The sequence below is a fragment of the Humulus lupulus genome, chromosome X (assembly GCF_963169125.1).
Source record: "Humulus lupulus chromosome X, drHumLupu1.1, whole genome shotgun sequence".
In the NCBI taxonomy this organism is placed as follows: Eukaryota; Viridiplantae; Streptophyta; class Magnoliopsida; order Rosales; family Cannabaceae; genus Humulus; species Humulus lupulus.
In genome coordinates, this window is record NC_084802.1 from 233,409,661 (window position 1) to 233,431,400 (window position 21,740).

Below are 21,740 nucleotides of genomic sequence, written 5' to 3' on the forward strand. Positions count from 1 at the left end.
TTTCACTACTTGAGCTCTATAAATATGACTCTTCACTCAGCCATTTGCATCATCATTCAAGCATTTCTCAGAGCCTCTAAGCTGCTAATTTCGTTCTAGAGAGAAACACTGGGATTTTGTGGTTAAAAGCTTTCAAATCTAAGCTTTTCTAAACATTTGGGAAGTAAGCTAGAGAGTGATTTCGGTATTGAGGTGTAGATTGAAGTTCTAAGTTGTCTAAGGTACTCTCAATCCTCAAGTTTAGTTCATTGTAGTTCCTCTTATTCTTTTCATTTTCTTCCAAATTCTAACTTGTTATAATGGCTTTTGGTTAGATGTTTGATTTTCTTGAAACTTAAGGTTTTCGGTAAGTTCTATCTTGATGGTTTAGATCTTCTCTTCATCTTCTTTTCTTTAGGAAACTTATGATTTTTACTGTTTGGTTTTAGGAGTTTCTAATCCTGCTATTGTCTCCAATACCCTGGTTTTGGTAAGGAAAATAAGTTAGATATTATGTGTTGTGATTAAGTATGTATGTATGTATGTATGTAGTCGCTTGGGAAATATGGTTGCTTAGACAGCAAATAATTAAATTTTATCATTATCGTAGACTACAGTTGTGTTTAAACCTACCTCTAAATAGTAGTAAGAGGACCTAGATGGTTTCTATCACATACTATGGTAATGAGTTAATGACCATTAATTTGTAGTCTTATGCTTTATGATTTATGTTTTTACGTCTTATGTTCTATGTTATGTTTTAGTAGTTTTTCTTACTGGGCATTAGGCTCATTCCTTTTAATTTAGATTGTGTAGGTAAATGAGCATGGAAGGCGGGACAGATTCATGGCGGCTTTGGCATGTGTATTGGGCGAGAACTAAATAAATGGACTGATGGGAACGATCGAGGATGAAATTTATGTTTCGAGTCTTTTAATTATGTATTTATGATTTTTCGCATTTAGTATTTGAATAATTAAAAATAAAGGTTTAATTTTCTTTATGATATTTATGTAATAATAATGGGATCCCGTATTTTGGATTTTCTAATAAAGATCTATTATTTTATGTATGAATTAAAAATTAATAGTTATGTCTTAGTAGTTTTAATGTTCTGATGTCTTTAAGTTAGTTGGGTCATTACATCACTTTGAGGGGTTGCCTACGGAAGATCCTAATTTGCACATAGCCGATTTCCTGAAGCCATGAGCAACATTTAAGATGAATGGGGTGAGTGAAGATACAATTATACGCAGATTATTCTCATTCTCTCTACGAGACTGAGCGAAGATTTGGCTAATTTCACTGCAAGCTAATTCAATCACAACATGGGAGGAGTTGGCTCAAAAGTTTTTAGCAATGTTTTTCCCTCCAACAAAAGCTGCAAAGTTGAGAGGACAAATTAGTAATTTCTACCAGACAGAAGGGGAATCGTTGTATGACGCATGGGAAGGATTTAAGGAGTTGCTAAGGAAATGCGCACATCATGGTATAGTAAAGTGGATGCTAGTCCATAATTTTTTGAATGGGTTAAATTGTACTACTCATACCATAATAGATGTTGTAGTTTGAGGTACGTTCGTGAGAAAGAGTGCTAATGAAGCATATGAATTGCTAGAGGAGATGGCAATGAATAACTACCAGTTGTCAACAGAAAGGGTATAGCCAAAGAAGATGGCTGGTATGATTGAACTGAATGCTATTTCCATGCTTACATCACAAGTGGTAGCATTAACAAAACAATTACAACAGACCCATCTTCCATCCCAAGCCATGCAAGTACAAAATTTAGGCGAGGCAGGTGGTAGTGGTCATCCAATGAATCATTACCCTATCTTAGATATGAATAATATGCCTAGGGAAGAGGTGCAAGCTAAAGAGAATTACCAGAGACAAAACAATAACCCTTATTCCTTTTCATACAACCAAAGTTGGAAGAACCACCCAAATTTCTCTTGGACAAATAATCAACCCACTCAAAAATCTTATCAACAACCCTCACTGGGCTTTTATCAACCACAAAATAGACCTCCACAATAACCAATGCCCATGAAGCAACCTGAACCACAACCTGATGCGTTGAACCAATTCATGAAAGAGACAAGAGCATCTATAAGGAGTTTGGAGACACAAATAGGGTAGTTGGCCAATCTGATGACTAATAGAGCACAAGGAAATTTGCCTAGCACTACTGAAGTGAATCCTAAAGAACAGTGCCAAGCCATCACCTTGAGAACTGGAACACAGTACAAGGAGCGTAAGAGAACACAGTCAGAGGAGATAAGTCCGGAGAAAAAGGACCAAGGCATAGCAAAGAAGGACTCTAGTGAAGGAAAGGTTATTGATAGCCTCTCAAAAAAGTAAGTTGTACCCCAGTAAGCATTGAGAACCATATCAAGATCCCATACCCATAGAGGCTCTGTAAGCACAATCTGGATAAATAGTTTGTGAAGTTTTTGGAGGTATTCAAAAAATTTCATATTAATATCCCCTTCGCCGAAGCATTGGAACAAATGCCTAGTTATGTCAAGTTCATGAAAGAGTTCCTGTCTAACAAAAGGAAGATGGGAGATTATGAAACTTTAGCATTGACTGAGGAGTGTAGCTATTTTGTAAAGAAAGCTCCCTCAAAAGTTAAGAGATCTAGGGACTTTTACCATACCTTGCACCATTGGAGACTTTGAATGCAAGCATGCTTTGTGTGATTTGGGTGCCAGTATAAATTTAATGCCATTATCAGTATACTACAGATTAGGGTTGGGTGAAGCAAGGCCCACAACAGTGACATTATAGTTGGCAGATCGTTCAATCAAGCACCCTAGAGGAATTATTGAAGAAGTGTTGGTAAAATTTGATAAGTTCATCTTCCCAGCCGATTTTATAGTTTTGGATATGGAAGAAGATACAAACGTGCCAATTATCCTTGGAAGACCGTTTCTAGCAATAGAAAAAGATCTTATTGATGTTAAAAAGGGAGAGCTTTGATTGAGAGTTCAGGAGGATGAGGTCGTGTTCAATATTTTTAAGGCGATGACTTATCCAAAGGCAAGTGACAGTTGTAATAGCATTGATGTGATTGATAATTCAATTATGGGAATAAGGTGGAACAGTGATGCCTTTGCGGTGGTTTTGACAAGAAGTGAGAAAGATGATGATGATGTCGAGATGAGGGATTATGTCAAATGGATAAACTCTTACCAGACATACAAAAAGAAGTTTCAAGAGTTGGAACAAGGGCCAGAAAGACCATTGTCTTCCATTGAGTAGCCACCAGAGTCGGAATTAAAGTCTCTACTAGATCATTTATTTTATGCGTATTTGGGTGAGAAAGAGACTTTACCAATGAATGTATCCGCTGCAATTTCCAAAACAGAGATGGAAAAGTTATTGAGGGTTTTACGAGCTAATAAATTGTTCATTAGTTGGACATTGGCAGATATTAGAGGGATAAATCATTCAACAGTGATGCATAAAATCTTGATGGAAGAGGATAATAAGCCATCTATAGAAGCTTAGCAAAGACTCAACCCAGCTATGAAAGAAGTGGTACTTTAGCAGATTCTTAAATGGTTAGATGTTGGGATGACCCAATATCTGATAATGCATGTGTGAGTCCAGTACAAGTAATTCCAAAGAAGGGTAGAATGACAGTGGTTAAGAATAAGAATAATGAGTTGATTCCGATTAGTACTATGACAGGGTGGAGGATATGTATAGATTACCATAAATTGAATAAGACCACTAGAAAAGATCAGTTTCCCTTGCCTTTCATTGATCAAATGTTTGATAGGTTGGCGGGCCATGGTTATTATTCTTTCTTAGATGGGTATTCAGGATACCATCAATTGACATTGTACCTGAGGATCAAGAGAAAACAATGTTTACATCCTCGTATGGTACTTTCGTGTTTAGAATAATGCCATTTGGACTTTGTAATGCACCTGCAACGTTCGAAAGATGTATGATGACTATATTTTCGAACATGGTAGAAAAGGGTATTGAGTTCTTTATGGAAAAAATTTCTGTTTTTGTGTCTTCTTTTGATAATTATTTGGCCAATTTGGAGCTGGTTCTTAAGAGATGTGAGGAATCTAACCTAGTATTGAATTGGGAAAAGTGCCACTTTATGGTGAATGAGGGAATTTTTCTAGAGCACAAGATTTCAAGTAAGGGAATTGAGGTAGATCGGACTAAGATATCAACAATATAGAATTTACCACCTCCGGTTTCAGTAAAAGGAGTTAGAAGCATTCTTGGTCATGCAGGGTTCTACAGAAGATTCATTAAAGATTTTTCTAAGATTTTGAAACCCCTATCTACATTGTTAATGAATGGAGTACCTTTTGAATTTGACGAGAAGTGTCGCCATGCTTTCAAGGTACTTAAAGAGAATTTTACTTCCGCACCGATAGTTATTGCACCGAATTTGGAATTGCCATTTAAGTTGATGTGTGATGTAAGTGATTATGAAGTAGGAGCAGTGTTGGGGCAACGAGTTGACAAGATGTTTATAACTATTTATTATGCAAGTCATACATTGAATGATGCTCAGGTTAATTATGCTACTACAGGAAAGGAGCTTTTGGCTATTATGTTCGCTTTTGATAAGTTTAGGCCATATCTCATTGGGAATAAGGTAATAGTGTACACTGATCATACTGCCATTAAATACCTTATGACTAAGAAAGATGCCAAGCCTCGTCTCATTCGTTGGGTTCTACTACTACAAGAATTTGACATGGATATTAGGGATAAGAAAGGTACTAAAAATTTGGGGGCTAATCATTTGTCTAAATTAGAACTGGAAGAGAGTTAAAGTAAGAAAGACGTGCAGATTAATGATGCTTTTCCAGATGATCAATTGTTTAAAGTAGAGGAGAATAAGGAGGTATCGTGATTTGTTGACTATGTTAATTTCTTGGTTGCCAATACATTGTCTGCAGAAACATCTAGACAACAACTAAAAAAGCTTTATTGGAGGTAAAGCGTTATTATTGGGAGGATCCCATCTTATACAAGCATTGTGCAGATTAGATTATTCGCTGATGTGTGCCTGAAGATGAGATGGTGTCAATTTTGACTCATTGTCATACTTTTCATTATGGTTGTCATTTCGGAACAACAAGGACAACTGCAAAAGTATTACAATGTGGTTTTTATTGGCCTACGTTGTGGAAAGATGTGAATACATTTGTAAAATCTTGTGATCGATGTCAACAAGTTAGAAACATTTCAAGGAGAAATGACATGCCCTTACTTGGGATTATTGAGGTGGAATTATTTGATGTATGGGGGATAGATTTTATGGGTCCCTTTCCATCATCTTACAATAACAAGTACATCTTGCTAGCGGTGGATTATGTATCTAAATGGGTGGAAGCAGCAGCAACACCTACAAATGACAGCAAGGTGGTACTTAAATTCTTGCATAAGCATATTTTCACCCGTTTTGGCACACCTAGGACTTTAATAAGTGGTGAAGGCAGAAATTTTTGTAACAAGATGATGGATGCCTTACTGGCCCGTTATGGTGTTCATCATAAAACTACTCTATCATACCATCCTCAAACTAATGGTCAAGCGAAATTGTCAAATAGATAAGTCAAAAGTATTCTTCAGAAGACAGTAAATAGATCAAGAAGATATTGGTCTAAGAAGCTCAATGATGCATTATGGGAATACAAGACTACATATAAGACTCATATTGGCATGTCGCCATATCGGTTAGATTTTGGTAAAGCATGTCATTTTTCGGTTGAGACAAAACATAAAGCTTACTAGACAATGAGGGAGTTGAAGATGGATGCCACAGCAGCAAGATATCATAGGTGTTTGGAGTTGAATGAGATGGAAGAGTTTCGTAATGAGGCCTATGAGAACGCCAAGATCTATAAAGAGCATACTAAGGCTTGGCATGATAAAAATCTTATTTGCACGGAGTTTCAACCAGGGCAACAGGTGTTGTTTTTCAATTCTAGATTGAAGTTGTTTCCAGGAAAATTGAAGTCGAGATGGTCAGGGCCATTTGCGATGGTTAAAGCATTTCCTTATGGGGCAGTGGAGTTGAAAGGAAGGGATCGAGAGATATTTAAGGTGAACAGGCAGAGAGTAAAGCCATATTTGGGTGGTCCTATTGATACAGTCAAGAACATCACCAGCTACAACCTTTGTGAAGAATAAGCAAGCGTCCAGTTAAATGACGTTAACGACAGCGCTATTTGGGAGGCATCCCATGTTTTTTTTAGTATTTTAATTCTTTTAATTGGACAAGTATTTTTTTTGTTTTTTGCTTGGTGTTAAATTTTTATTTTTGATTTATTTTTTCTTCAGAATTTTGGACCTTTAGACTTTAGATTGTAAATATGAGCCATGGAATTCGTGAAAACTATAAAATTGTAAACAAAATGAAGTTTTTCTGCAGGAACCCATTTGAGCAGCGGCGACCCCATATTTGAGCCGCAGCGCAAGCATAGATAGAGAGCTCAAGAATTTTCATGAGTGCCTAGGCACAGCGGTGCCATAACATTGAGTCGTGGCGCGCATCCTCGCAATTTAGCACAAATTTTGACATGGGCTGTGGCACTACACCTTATGCGCTGCGGCGCTTATTTGCGAAATTGCTATAAACCATAAATTTTCTATGTTTTCAATCACTTCATCTTTTTTTCTCTACACAGGCTGAGATTTCCACCTGCATTACACCATTGTTTAAGGCCAAACCATCAAATATTTCCCTATTATCTCTCATAATCTTCCTATAACCTTTATTCAAACACTTTTCCACAATTACTTTGGCTTAAATCCCTTTTCAATTCCATTCTTAGCATTCATAACCCTAATTTTGAATTTTGGGGGAGCTTGTGCAATCTGTGGAGAGCTTGAGGAATATCTTTCATCAAATTTTCATTATGGGTAATTATTTTTCTCTTATTCTCTGAATATTTTGGTGTTTTTTACAATATATTATTGTGAATTTGGTGGTTAAGAGTTTTATTGTCTATAATGGGTGTTGAGTGTTGGTTTGAAAAGCTTGTTTGTGATATATGTGGTGTTTTGTTGATTTGGGAAGTGGAAAAAAACAAGGGGAGGTGTTTTCAAAGTTTTTGTAGAATTGAAGTGTTAAGAAGTGTAATGGGACCTAAGAGATCGAGTCATGGAGCATCGTCATCAAGGGGGCAGTTTCTTATGATAAATCAAGGTTTGTAAGAAAAGAAGCTCAAGATAGACATGAGAGATTAAGGAAACGGAGTTTAGTTCTAGAGCGAGGAATGGATTATCAGAATTTTCCTTTTGTTGACCTGACATATGAGCCTAGTAGGGTTATACTTCAAGATAGAGGTTGGCAGTCATTGGTAAATTTTGACAGCATTCCTAAACCAAATGTTTCTCTGGTGTATGAGTTTTATGCAAAATGGCCTGAGCAAGAGAATAATACATGTTTTGTGAGGAGGAAGCGGGTGTCAGTTAGTGCTATGATGTTTAACGATTTTTAGGAGCTTTAGTCTTACCCAAATGAGCAAGATGAGTATAATGTGTTCTTATGCATTGAAATTAATTATGAGGAGGTGGTAGAGTTCATTGGTTGTCCTGGAGCTAGAGTTACTTATACTCATGATGATCCCAAACATATGTATAGGTGTCAGCTCAACTGAATAGCACGTGCGTTCTTATATTTTGTAAGTGCTCGGTTGATCCCTCATCACAATTTTCTGATATTGCTATGGAGCGATTGCTTATGGTTTATGCAATCATGAAGGGGATGAAAATTGATGTGGGAAAATAGCTTAGAAATAGTATTGGGTTTATTTGTCAGCTCATGACAACTGGTGGATTGGGGATGGATCCTTTATTACGGATCTGTGTGAAACTTATGGAGTTGTGGTGCATCCGATTGATGTTAAAGGACGGGTGCAAGGTATTATTACTCGGAGTGCTGTTTATGGATATTCTGCACCTATAGCAGTTCCTAATCCAAAGGAATAAAGACCACGCCTTAGTCGGTGTGCCGAGGCTGTTCAACCAGAGGATGCAGAGGAAAATGTAGCAGCTGCTATGGATGAGGATCCAATGATGGCAATTGGTGGACCGATTAATCCTCATGTCCAATATACACATGCTCAGTTGAATTATATTATTCAGCAGAATAACCATATGCAACAATATTGGATGGCCAGGAATGCATATGAGCATACAAATGTCAATCAATTGAATGCTTTGGTCGGTCGTTGTAATCTGAATGAAGTGCAGCAGCCTTATTTTCAATATCCTTCAGATTTTCATCCTTATGAGCATCCACCGCCTCCTCGACCATACTGATGTGGTGATTGGGTAAGTTTTCTTTTCCTTTTAATTTTTTTAACACATTGGGGCAATGTGTTATCTATGTTTGGGGGAGGGATTACTTTGTTTTGTTTTGTTTTAGTTTTATTTGTTTTGTTTTAGTTGTTTTTAGTGTTTATAATTATGAATCAAGTTGTTTTGGAAGCTAATGATACTTATAACCATGTGATGTGAGTGATTTTTTTTAAACTATGTTAATTCGTGTGCTTGGTGAAATTAATTTAGTGATTATCTTTGATCTGAGTTTAATTGTCATAAAAGCCTTGATTAATAAATTTCTTACAATCCTTTAGTATATGCATGTAAAGTGGGTTTGTGGATTTGTGGATAAAAATTTGAAAACATTCTAGGGCTTGCATAGTTTGTTGATTGAGCTGAAATTGGAATTGTTGACCCAGATTTTGGTCAACTGACACGGAGTCAGAATATGCTTGATGTGAATGAATGTGTTGACAAGAATCGAATGGCAAAAAGTAATAAGAATACGATATTTTATAGTGGTTCGGCCCCAGGATCTGGTAATGACCTATGTCCACTTAGATTACTATTGATATGAGAATCAAAGGAGTGATCAAAGAACAAGGGTTCAATGAGTTTCACTAACCTCTTAAGAACAATACAATATTCCAAGGAGAATTATTCTAGTCTCAAATAATTCAAAAGCCAAAAGTCCCTTTCTTGAGCTATCTTTCTCTATTTATAGGCTCAAGGGGGATTACACAAGATTGTTACAGATATTCTCTCCTGAATAATCGGATACTCAGGAGATTGTGTGAGTTAAATTCGGGATTTACAAAGATCTTTATAGTAATATTACGTTTCATGCGGAACTATCGACCAGACTGGTCGCAGGTAAGACTGGGCAGCTTACTGCTTCTAATACGTCTTCTGGTCGATACACTAGCAGAGCTCTTCCATGTGTCAGCCACGTGTCCAGGATTACTTGCCACGTCATCAATGCCAATTTTTTGGATAACATTTGCCCCCCAAGTTTATTTATTACGAGCAATAAATAAACTTTTGAGCGAATGACTCTTCGGTAACCCCACCATACGTGTCAGAACCCTTCATGTGTTCTTGGAAAAAGCAACCTACTCCTGTCTAATCATGACTTTTCGGTTCCCCAGTAATAATTCGACGGCTATTCCGCTTCCCCATATTTCGAAAAAGGGAAACTGATGATTACACCTTTTTTATGCCACAGACAAACTTATATAACATCTCCAAACTTCCTTTTTTATTTTTACGCACGCCATTGTCTTCTTAAGAAACCCTAAAAACCAGAGCTTTAATCTTCTCCGGAGACCGTTCTTCTGCAATTTCAAGACTCAGTCCGAGAGTTCCTTGATTTCCGAAGGCTCTCTTCCAATCTCCACGACCATCTTTTAGGTAAGTTTTTGAATCCTTATGCTTCAAATTTTCATAATGCATGCTTCTGTATGTTGCCTGTTTGAGTTCATCTACTTCTAGTTTGAGAGGCTTGTGAGTAGAATGTCTTGTAGGTGAAAAAGGTTACGAGTTAGTTTAATAGTCGGGATCATGCTTTTAGGATGTAAAGTCGAAGTAAAAATTCGATCTTTAGGCTAGTTGGAAAATAGGTTTTTCTCGCCCTAAGGGGAGTTGAAAAAGCTTTTTTGAAATTTTTTTACTTTCACCCTTTGATCCGTTTCTCAAACTGTTCGTGTAGAAAGATTTAGCTTTTTGTTAGAATGCTATTGTATAAAAGCTTGACTTTTATACTCGACCAGCGCTACTCTAAAAAGCCTTTAAAAATTCTCTATCCTCACCTCCCCATTCTTTTGTTTGCAGACCTTTATGCCAGATTTATGGGGAGGTGAACGGCCCATCGACGACGACCTTCTCGCCCAGCTGCTTGAAGGTGAAGAACAACCGACTGACCGAATCCACGAGATTCCTTTTTCTCGATCCTCGTCCAGACCTCATCCTTCTCCTCCTCAAATGGCTTGTTCCAAATCCATAGGCAAGAAAAGACCTGAATCCGATGATAGTCCAAACCATCCTGCCCAGCCTGATTCACAGGCTAGGGATCCTTTGACCAATGGCCGAAACAATCCTGCTCCTGACCCTAACATCCAAACTAGAGCCCGCCCTCGCCATCAGAATCTGCCTGATGTCGAGTGGTATATCTCCCCGACCAGCCTTGTGACTCCTAGGATGCTTGCCAACTATCTCAGGAAGTATCCCCTCACAGGGGTCAACCTCAAAATTCCTTCTGCAGACCAAAGGGCTAACCTCCCCGGAGGTGTATATAGTGCTTGGTCTCGGTATCACATAGAGGCGGGGGCTAGCCTCCCTCTACATCCTTTTTATCAGGGGGTGGCCGATTATTTTGATGTCGCCCCTTTCCAGATTACTCCAAATGGATATAGAATGCTAGCCGCACTCTATATCCTGTACAAACTTAAAAATTGGCCAGAGCCTACCCCCCATGAGGTCAATTATCTCTTTGACCTTAAGTCTAACCCGCAATAGTATGGGACGGGCTTCTTCCATCTTTGTCACCAGGAGATAAACCGAACGTTCCTGAGTGCCACTACGCACATATCCAACGTGGGGCAGTACAGCAAGGAGTACTTCCTTACGCCGGACCTGACCAGCAACAACCTGGCCTTTGCTCGAGGAGGTAAGTGCTGTTTTACTGGTTGATACTTTTCAATCATCGAAATTTCCTTCATCTTTCTTAAAGTATACTTTGTTTTTTAGGCCCATGGTTACGTCCGACCCCAACACCAGACATGGTGTTGAGGTCCAATGCTTTGGCCAGGATGACAGACGCAGAAAAAAGTGTCAAGTCCCTGGTTACTGATAAAAACTTGAGGCTGTTTGGCCTCCTGGCTCCTCGCCATGAAACAAGAGGACCCGTGGTAGCCGATGCCACTGCCGAGGGGGTTCCCGAGCAGCAACCTCCTGCGTCTCCTCCATGAAGGAGGCCGACGGGGGTTACAATCAGGGAGCCCACAGTCAATCCTTACGCAGAAAGGCCTTCTGCTCCCCAAGGCAAGGGGAAACAAAAGGCCAAAGAGCCAGTTGTGGACTTGGGGGAATCCGCTGATGAGAACGGTAAAGTTATTTTGCTTTTAAATAGCTTGCCAATTCCCTGTCACTTGTTTGATGGGGAGGGCAACTTTACATATACTCCAAATCTAGGGCCAGAATTCTTCATGCCAGATAATGAGTGTATGACTAATAGAGTCAATAGTATAGCGACCAGTAGTTGTAGCTCGGGTATTAACTTTGTGACCTTCTTTTCTATTTGATAAAGAGTCTTCATCTGCCTTTATCTTTACCCTTTGCATGTTTTTACTTGTGTGCAGATATGTCCACTCCCAACGTCTTCGACATATACCAGGCTGAGGAGGAAGAGGAGGTTCCTCAGCTCTGGCGAAAGTCATCAAGGAGACACAACGACGAAACAAGCCAGGGACCTGCCAAAAAGAGTCGAACAGAATCTTCCAAGGACGTGCCAACTGGGCAAACTTCTGCTCATCCTCTAGCTCCTGCTGAGAAGGAGACTCCTCCTACCCCGACTCCTCCTGCTCCGACAAACCCTCCGGCTGCGCCCAGTAGGGAACAAAACAAGCGGGAATAAACTCTTGGGGCCAAACTCTCGAGCCATGCCTTACGAGCAGCAAAAGACCGCCTTGCGCACATCGTGAAGAACGACCGTGTCAAAAATGCTATGGTTGGGGCAGAGAGTATGGGGGTCGACCAAATTCTGAACAGGACCCTGAACAAAATAGCCAGCATAAGTGCTTCTTTATCTCTTTGGCCTTAGACTTTTTTATTCTTTGCAACAGGTTTTAACTTTATCTTCTGTCCTTAGGTTTTGCTGTCTGCAACTGCTGCTCGTACCCGCACCCAAGCCACCATCGAACAGGCTCGGGCAAAGGCTATCGAGAGGCACCAGGTGAAAGCAGCCGAGGAACTTTCGGCTACAGAGGCCAGGCATGCAAAGGAGTTGGAGGCGATGGTTCAGCAGAGGGATGCCGCGGTGACGAAGCTATCGGAGGCTGAAGCTTCTCAGGCAGCTATTAGGAAGCAGAGGGAGGAGTACCAGAAGTCCAGTATCGCGAAGTCAAGAGACTGGGCGAGGAGCTCAAATCCAAGGACTAGGCCATCACCACCCTTGAGAGCCAAGTGGAGCAGTTGAAGCTTGACAACTCCAAGAATCTGGAAAGGTATAAGAAGACGACGCTCCGGTGTTTTTACAACTTCTGGAAACACAATCAGGGCGTCGACTTCAGCTATCTTTCAGAAGATGTTAGGACTGGTGAGCTGGCTCGTTGCACTACTCAACTGGCTGAAGAGGAGGCCAGAGCAAGGATCCCTGCTTCCCCAAGCCTCACTGGTGCAGAAGAAGAAGGAATCGTTGAGGATGCGACCAATCAGAATGCTGATAAAGACCCTCCTGCTCCCAATGCCTCTTTAGCTTTTTTATTATTTTTTCTTTCTTTTGATTACACGACCCACGGGTTGTGATGTAAAGACAATACCTTTTTTGAATTCACTGCATGGGCAGCAAACTTTTCCTTTTATTTGAACAGTTACATCCAAGCAGTGATGCTTGCGGTGTAAAAGATTGCATCATGATGCTATAATATTTTCATTTATTATAACATTTGTCCGTATGACCGAACTTAGCATAGTACTTTGGCTTGATTTAACAAAATATAAATTTTGAAAAATACTCTTAGTACCTTAGCATGCTTTTACTCATTTTGTTCATGTGTTTACATACCTCATGGTACGCTTTGCTATCGATGTGCCTTATATGCCCCCCAAGTGATCGAGGAGCTTTAGGTCCTTGGTCACTTGCCTTGACCATGACCTGTTCGAACATTTTTGCTCGGGTGAAAAAGTAATACTTGTAATACAGCAAAACATCACACGTAATGAACAAATACTTGTAAATATAAATTTACAAAGGTTGGCAAGAATGACTGGCTGCGCACAGTCCCTTATAATCTCGTATTAAAAATGGACTAAACATGTCTTTACGAGTGATTCTAAAATAGAATCTTACATATACGAGCGATTAGCCATACAACATGGCTAACCCTCTTTGCAAAACTTGTAAAAAGTAAAATTTTATACAAGCCAGTCCTTTAAAAAGGACTGTTCACTGATAATACTTGCGCAGGTGTTCTCCATTCCAATAACGTGGAACGAGATCTCCGTTTAGGCGTGCAAGTTTGTAGGTGCCCGGATGAAGGACTTCTTCGATCTGGTAAGGTCCTTCCCAATTAGGTCCGAGTACTCCAGCAGTGGGGTCGCGGGTATTTAAGAAAACTCATCGTAGCACCAAGTCACCGACGTTGAATTTTCTTTCTTTAACTTTGGAGTTAAAGTACCAGGCGACTTTTTGCTGGTAAGCAGCAACTCGGAGTTGGGCCTTCTCCCGTATCTCGTCAATCGAGTCTAGGGACTCCATCATCAGTTGGTTGTTCTGGTCCTGGTCGTACGTTATACGTCGATGTGAGGGGGGATCTAATTCGACAGGCAACATCGCCTCATATCCGTAGGCTAAGGAAAATGGGGTATGTCTTGTCGCTGTTCGGTGAGACGTTCTATACGACCAGAGGACTTCAGGCAGCTGCTCTGGCCATGCTCCTTTAGCTTCTTCAAGTCTCTTCTTTAGGGTATCTTTAAGAGTCTTATTCACGGCTTCGACCTGCCCGTTTGCTTGGGGATACGCAACTGAAGAAAAGCTTTTAATAACTCCATGCCTTTCGCAGAAGTCGGTGAATAAGTCGCTGTCAAATTGGATTCCGTTGTCTAAAACGATCTTCCTGGGCAAGCCATAGCGGCAAACAATGTTCTTGATGACAAAGTCAAGAACTTTCTTGGTCGTTATGGTGGCGAGGGGTTCGGCTTCGGCCCATTTAGTGAAGTAATCAACTGCCACGACTGCGTACTTTACTCCGCCTTTCCCTGTAGGGAGGGATCCAATCAAATCTATCCCCCATACTGCAAAAGGCCACGGGCTTTGCATCTGTTTCAATTCATTTGGAGCTACTCGTGGAATCTTGGAGAACCTTTGACACTTATCGCATCTTCGTACAAACTCCATGGAATCCTCGTTCATAGTTGGCCAGAAGTAGCCTTGCCTTAGAATCTTCTTTGCCAAACTCTGCCCCCCAGCGTGATCCCCGCAGAAGCCTTCATGCACCTCTTTCATGAGTTCCTTAGCTTTTTCTAGTGTAACGCATCTGAGTAGTGGTATGGAATATCCTCTTCGGTACATAACACCATCGACCAGTATGTACCTAGCAGTTCGCCTTTGTAAAGTTCTGGCTTTGTTTCTATCGGCTGGTAGCACACCGTTCGTCAGATACTCCAGGTAAGGTGCCATCCACGTATCCTCCATTCGAATCTCCATATTGATCTCAACCGCTTGTATGCTTGGCTCACTCAGTCTTTCTACTGGCACAATGTTCAAGGTGTCAGCATCTTTTGCGCTCGCAAGTTTTGCTAAGGCGTCTGCGTTTGAATTTTGATCCTGTGGAATTTGTTGAAGGGTGTATTCCGTGAACTGGGATAGTAGGTCCTTTGTTTTATTCAAGTAGGCCACCATTTTTAAGCCTCGCGCTTGATATTCTCCTAGAACCTGGTTCACGACCAGCTGTGAGTCACTGTAAATATCAAGCGCCTTTATGCTCATATCTTTTGCCATTCTCAATCCAGCGAGGAGTGCTTCGTATTTGGCTTCATTATTTGACGCGGTGAAGTCGAACCTAATGGCGCAGTGAAATCGATGCCCTTCCGGCGTTATCAATATCACTCCCGCTCCAGCGTGGGATTCGTTGGACGACTCATCCGTGAATAACTTTCACGAAGGAGCTTTCTCTTGAGGCTTAGGCGCACTAGGCTGTTTGCACTGCTCGCCATCTGGGAGTTCGGTGAACTCTGCAATAAGATCGGCCAAGACTTGTCCCTTCACTGCTGCTCGCGGTGAATAGGTTATATCGAACTGCCCTAGTTTGACTGCCCATTTTAATAATCTTCCAGCCGCTTCTGGTTTTTGGAGGACTTGCCGAAGGGGCTGGTCAGTTAAAACTATGATAGGATGGGCTTGAAAGTAGGGGCGTAACTTTCTAGAGGCCAGGATTAAGCAATATGCTAACCTTTCAATTGGTGGATATCTCAACTCTGCCCCGATCAGTCTCTTGCTAACATAGTAGACTGCTTTCTGCACGCCTTCGTCTTTTCGCACCAGCACCGCGCTAGCAGCAACTTCAGTAATTGCTAGGTAAATAAACAAAGTTTCTCCTTCGATTGGCTTTGATAAGATGGGAGGCTGTGCCATATGAGTTTTCAAGGCCTGGAATGCCTGTTCGCAGTCTCCTATCCATTCAAACTTCGAAATAAATCTACTTAGGGCTGCGATTCTCCCGGTTAAACTTTGTACATCTTTGACCCTTTCTGGCGATTTCATGTCGATCAGGGCCTTTATCTTGTCGGGGTTGGCCTCGATTCCTCTTGAATTTACAATGAACCCCAAAAACTTCCCTGATCCAACTCTGAAGGAACATTTCAGGGGATTTAACTTCATTTGGTATTTGTTCAATACATCAAAGCACTCTTGTAAATCCCTTACATGTCCTTCTGCCTTTTTAGACTTTACCAGCATGTCATCCACGTATACCTCCATGTTTACTCCGATCAGCTCCTTAAACATGTGGTTGACTAGCCGTTGGTACGTTGCACCTGCGTTTTTCAGTCCGAAGGGCATTACTTTATAACAATATAAGCCTGTATCAGTCTGAAAGCTGGTGTGATCCTCATCAGGGGGATGCATGCTAATCTGGTTATAGCCCGAATATGCATCCATGAATGAGAGGATCTCATGTCTTGCAGTAGCATCGACCAGCTGGTCGATTCTTGGGAGTGGGAAGCAATCCTTCGGGCAGGCTTTATTGAGATCTGTAAAATCCACGCAGGTTCGCCATTTGCCGTTAGGCTTGGGAACCAGCACTGGATTGGAGACCCACGATGGATAAAATGCCACCCTGATGAACCCATTCTCCTTTAATCTTTCAACTTCTTCTTTTAAGGCTCGCGATCTATCCTTATCAAGCAGCCTTCTCTTTTGTTGCATGGGTGGAAAAGTCTTGTCTATATTCAGGACATGGCTGATAACTGCAGGATCTATCCCAGCCATGCCTTTGTGCGACCAGGCAAAAACCTCCTGGTTCTTCCGCAAAAATTCCACCAGTGCGTGCTTCGTGGTGGGCTCCAGGTTTTTCCCGACCTTTACAACTCTGGTCGGGTCTTTTTCGTCGAGTTGGACCTCTTCCAGGTCCTCGATGGGTCCAACGTTTTCTTCAAAATCCCCAAAGCGAGGATCTAAGTCTATATCCTCACTTTGGGCAATACCCTATTTGGTGACTTCATCACCGGATTGGGCTTGTGTATCTATTGCCATCTGCAACTTATCAGAGGCAGGGCTCTTTGGCGTTCCTTTTTTCGCCTTTGTTACTGAGGCGTTATAGCACTCTCTGACTTCCCTTTGGTTTCCCAACATGCGTCCTACTCCTGCGTCCGTTGGGAACTTCATGGCTAAGTGCCACATAGAGATGACGGCCCGTAGATCAACTAGTATAGGCCTCCCAATGACGGCATTGTACGCCGGAGGACAATCGACCACTACGAAAGTGGCGAGTAATGTCCTTGTAGCAGGCGCTGTACCTGTCGTCACTGGTAGTCTGATCAATCCGGCGGGGGCGAGTCCTTCTCTAGAGAAGCTGTATATCGTTTGGTTGCAGGGCTCCAGGTCCTTAACGGACAGCTTCATGCATTCCAGCGAAGATTTATACAGGATATTCACCGAACTTCCTGTATCGACCAGCACTCTTTTCACCATCATGTTGGCCATTTGGATGTCCACGACCAGCGGATCGGAATGTGGGAACCGGACGTGTTGGGCATCGCCATCAGAGAAGGTTATTTCGCCTTCGTCTGATTGAGCCTTTTTTGGTGCACGGTCCTCAACAGTCATCATCTCGATGTCCTGGTCGTGGCGCAAGGTCCGAGCATATCGTTCCCTGGCCTTTACGCTATTTCCCGCGAGGTGGGGGCCTCCACAAATGGTTATGAGTGTGCCAGTCACGGGAGCAGGCTGTAAGGGTGGCGAGTGTTGGCGCGTGGGAGCCTGCTCGTTGCTACCCGGAGCATCTCGTTGGGAATTTCCCAAGGCCCGTATGTATCTCCTCAAGTGTCCTTGTCTAATAAGGAACTCGATTTTTTCTTTCAGCTGGTTGCATTCGTTGGTGTCATTTCCGTAGTCGTTATGGTAACGACAGAACTTGGTAGTGTCCCTCTTCGAAATATCCTTTCGAATGGGGCCAGGTTTTTTATAAGGCACACTAGAGCTTGTGGTCTGATAAACCTCTCCCCGAGACTCAATGAGGGCAGTGTAGTTAGTGAACCGAGGTTCATAACGGTTACCCTTTGCTCGTTTATTGTCGAAGGTGGAAGGCTCGTTATACGTCCGTTTTCCACCATTCTTTCCATTGCCGTTGCCGTTGCCGTTCCCGTTGCCTTTGTCGTTGTCGTTAGGTTTGGACCCATTGGCGGCTTTGGCGGGCTCGGCTGTTTTCTTATCCTTGCTAGAAGGCTTTCCATTGTCGGCAATGGCATCTTCGAGCTTGATGTAACGATCAACCCGGTCTAGGAATTCCTGGGTAGTTCTTACTCCTTCCTTCCAAAGGCTTTTCTAGAGAGGGGAGCGACGCCTAACCCCTGCGGTTATGGCCATCATTTTTCCTTCGTCTCCCACCATTTTTGCCCCAGCTGCTGCTCGCATAGAGCGCTGGATGTAGTCCTTCACTGATTCTCCATCCTGCTGGCGAATTTTAACCAGCTGGTTTGCTTCGGTCGGATGCACACGACCTGCATAGAACTGTCCGTAAAACTCCCTTACAAACATTTCCCAGGAAACTATGCTTGCGGGTGGGAACTTAAAAAACCATTCCTGCGCGGCTTCAGAAAGTGTTGCAGGGAAGATCCTACACCGAACGTCTTCGGACACTTTCTGAATGTCCATTTGTATTTCAAACTTATTCACATGGGATACTGGGTCTCCGTACCTGTCAAAGTTTGGAAGTGTAGGCATTTTGAATTTGCTTGGAGTTTCTGCATTAGCTATCCTCTGTACGAAAGGAGTGCCTTTCCTCCTATCGTGGTCGATATAAGATGTCCTTCCCCCGACCAGCTGTTGCACTGCCTGGTTGAGGGCGTCTATCTGGGCCTGTACAGCGGCAGGAATCGCTGTAGCCTCTGTTGCTGGGGGGACGTTCTCACCATTTTGCTCGCGGTGATCGTTGAGCACGTCTCGCAAATCCTCGTCTCTTCTCCGCTGCTCGCTACCTCCGAGCCGGTTGAAGACATTATTTTGCCTAGGCTGCCCCCCAGCATCCCGTCTATTGGGTTAGTCATCTTGAGGTACCTGGCTCCCGCCTTTACCTCTTTCTTCATTCCTTCGGCCAGCGTTTCCCTTGCCTGAGTCGGCCTCATTATATCCATGGCCATCTCTGAACCTCGATTGGCTATGGTGGGATTGAATGTTCCCTCGATTTCCATCCCTGGCTGAAGCGTCCCGAGCGTTAGAGGGCGGCTTGCGCTGGTCGTTGTGTCCCCGTGCATTATCATGCCGTGGGGGACCCTGAATCGCAGAGCCTAACTCTGAGCCCGTCCTGTTACCAGGAGGGTACTAACCTCTGTTCGGTAGGTTTGGCTCATCACCCCTACGGCGTCTAGGACTGCGAGGCTGATGCTCGGCCCTATTCTGCCTCTGTTACGGGGGATTACCTCGAGCAGCTGGGGATGGTGGCTGTGCCCCAGGGTCTAGTGGAACATCGTCATGGGGCACCTGAGGCTGCTCGGGCCTTTGCGGACTTGAGGGCTGGATTGGTGGGCTAGGATTGGGACCCCTCTGGGGTGGCCCATTGACAGGTTGGTCAGGCTGTGAGACAGGCGCGGCCTGATTCCTAGCCAGTTGCAAGGCTGCCTCAAGTGCTGCCATGGCTTCGCTCTGGCGGCGGTCCATCTCCACCTGCCTTTCGCTTAACTCCGTGCGCTGCCGCTCAATCTCCTGCTGCTGCCGTGCCATAACCTCAGCAACTGTCTCTTGACTGGCTCTCAGATTAGCCAGCTCTTCTTGCAGCTCTCCCAGAGTACTCTTCAGCGTCACATCATCCATTTCTTCCTCCTCAAAATCTAAATGTGGCTCATCCTCAGCCACGCTTGCAAGAGGAGGAGGAGGTGGCGGGTTTGACGGTGCAGCGGCGGCCGCCTGTCCAGTTTTCCTTAAAGTTTTCGCCATTGGTTTTCTCAACAATGATAAATCAAGCTCTCAATCAAAGCACCAGAATGTTGACCCAGATTTTGGTCAACTGACACGGAGTCAGAATATGCTTGATGTAAATGAATGTGTTGACAAGAATCGAATGGCAAAAAGTAATAAGAACACGATATCTTATAGTGGTTCGGCCCCAGGATCTGGTAATGACCTACGTCCACTTAGATTATTATTGATATGAGAATCAAAGGAGTGATCAAAGAACAAGGGTTCAATGAGTTTCACTAACCTCTGAAGAACAATACAATATTCCAAGGAGAATTATTCTAGTCTCAAATAATTCAAAAGCCAAAAGTCCTTTTCTTGAGCTATCTTTCTCTATTTATAGGCTCAAGGGGGATTACACAAGATTGTTACAGATATTCTCTCCTGAATAATCGAATACTCAGGAGATTGTGTGAGTTAAATTCGGGATTTACAAAGATCTTTATAAATATTACGTTTCATGCGGAACTATCGACCAGACTGGTCGCAGGTAAGACTGGGCAGCTTACTGCTTCTAATACGTCTTCTGGTCGATACACTAGCAGAGCTCTTCCAGGTGTCAGCCACGTGTCCAGGGATTACTTGCCACGTCATCAATGCCAATTTTTTGGATAACAGGAATAATACATGCTTAAGAAGATGATTTAGGCAATTTTTTTAAACGATTGAGCCTTTCAAGCCAACCTTAATATATTAAATCCCTAATTTCCCAAATTTTGAGCTTAATATGATTTTTTTTTGTTCGCCACTTATTTTAAGCTAAATTGAAATGTTGTTATTTACTTTTCCCTTGGATGTAAACCATGAGCATATAAAAAGTGATTGGGGGATGGATTGTAATTGAGTTTATATTGAGAAATTTGTGTCAATAACAGGAGAAAATTGAGATAAAAAGAAAGAAAATTGATGAATATATATATTTCAGTTTATGAATTTTCTCTCAAAGTAAGAAAATTTGGGAAATTTGGGATTGTTTTCAAGGTTTGCGAGTTGATACAAGATTGGTTTGTTTGGTTGTGTACTTATGGTATACTTAAGCCTAAATTCCATTTTTATCTACCTTTACCTTAGCCATTCAATTATAAGCCTAAAAGTCCTTTTGATTTTTTGAGCATGTGTTATCATATTAAGGGAGATTGATAAATTATGCAAGCATATGAAATACTCGGTTTTGATGGAATAATTTGGAATGTTTAACATGCATATGGTATTGTGATTGTGTGCTATTTATTGGTTGAGGCTGATTTACATAGCGAAGATTGAAGTTGATTATTGAATTGATTTTACTGAAATTCTGGATGAAATGTAGTTGAAAATTCTGAGCTTGTATTGCATGGTTTTCATGAGGTGGGGGCTTGTTAGGTAAACTTGATTCAGGTCTGTGATTAGTTATTTTAGAAAATTTCAGTAGGTTTTTCTCGAGGACGAGTAAAAGTTAAGGTTGGGGTAGTTTGATAAAGTAGTTTTTATAGTATTTTAAAGGGTTATTTTATTTAATTTTTGAGGTTTATTAAGTATTTTTTGTGCAGTATGACGTTTTGTTGCCCGTGTTTGATGATATTTCAGATTTTTGGGAAGTAAGTAATAAATGACCGCATTTGGCTTCAAAAAGATGGAAATTTTTGAAAAAAATTACAATTGAGCCGTGGCACTTAGAATTAGAGCCGCAATGCTGCGATTAGACAGAGAGGTCGAACCATCAAGAAGTCTAGGGCTGCGGCACTATCTGTGAGAGTCGTGACGCTATTGGTTGGGAAATTTGAGTCATGATACAGGACTATTAGAGCTGTGACGCTTGAGCAGACAGAGACGAGACGCATTCTAGATTTTGGACTCGGGCCGCGGCGCCTCATTATAGAGCAGTGTTGCCTGAGTGGTTAATTCGCAGAATAAGGCATTTTATGCAGGGGCAAAAGCAGGATTTCACATCCAAAGTACAGATTACTATTTAATCATTATTTTGATGATTTTTGGAAAGAAAAAAAAACCCTAAGGAGGAGACGTAAAGAGCACACTGAGGAGGCAAAGGCTTGTAGATCAACTAGTCAATCATACT

General features: G+C 42.0%; 1 protein-coding gene and 1 non-coding gene across 2 annotated transcripts; one reads left to right on the forward strand and one right to left on the reverse strand.

Moving 5' to 3' along the window:
- Window positions 1-1,365: 1,365 nt before the first annotated feature.
- LOC133807933 (small nucleolar RNA R71) lies at window positions 1,366-1,472 on the reverse strand. Its single transcript, XR_009879815.1, has one exon. It is a non-coding gene; the product is annotated as a small nucleolar RNA R71 (small nucleolar RNA).
- A 4,291-nt stretch (window positions 1,473-5,763) lies between these two features.
- LOC133806856 (uncharacterized) lies at window positions 5,764-6,159 on the forward strand. Its single transcript, XM_062244942.1, has one exon. The coding sequence runs from the start codon at window positions 5,764-5,766 to the stop codon at window positions 6,157-6,159; it is 396 nt and encodes a 131-aa protein (XP_062100926.1).
- Window positions 6,160-21,740: the final 15,581 nt, after the last annotated feature.

Coding starts and splice junctions, on each gene's coding strand:
- LOC133806856 (XM_062244942.1), top strand. CDS start 5,764: ATGAGGGAGTTGAAGATGGATGCCACAGCAGCAAGATATCATAGGTGT.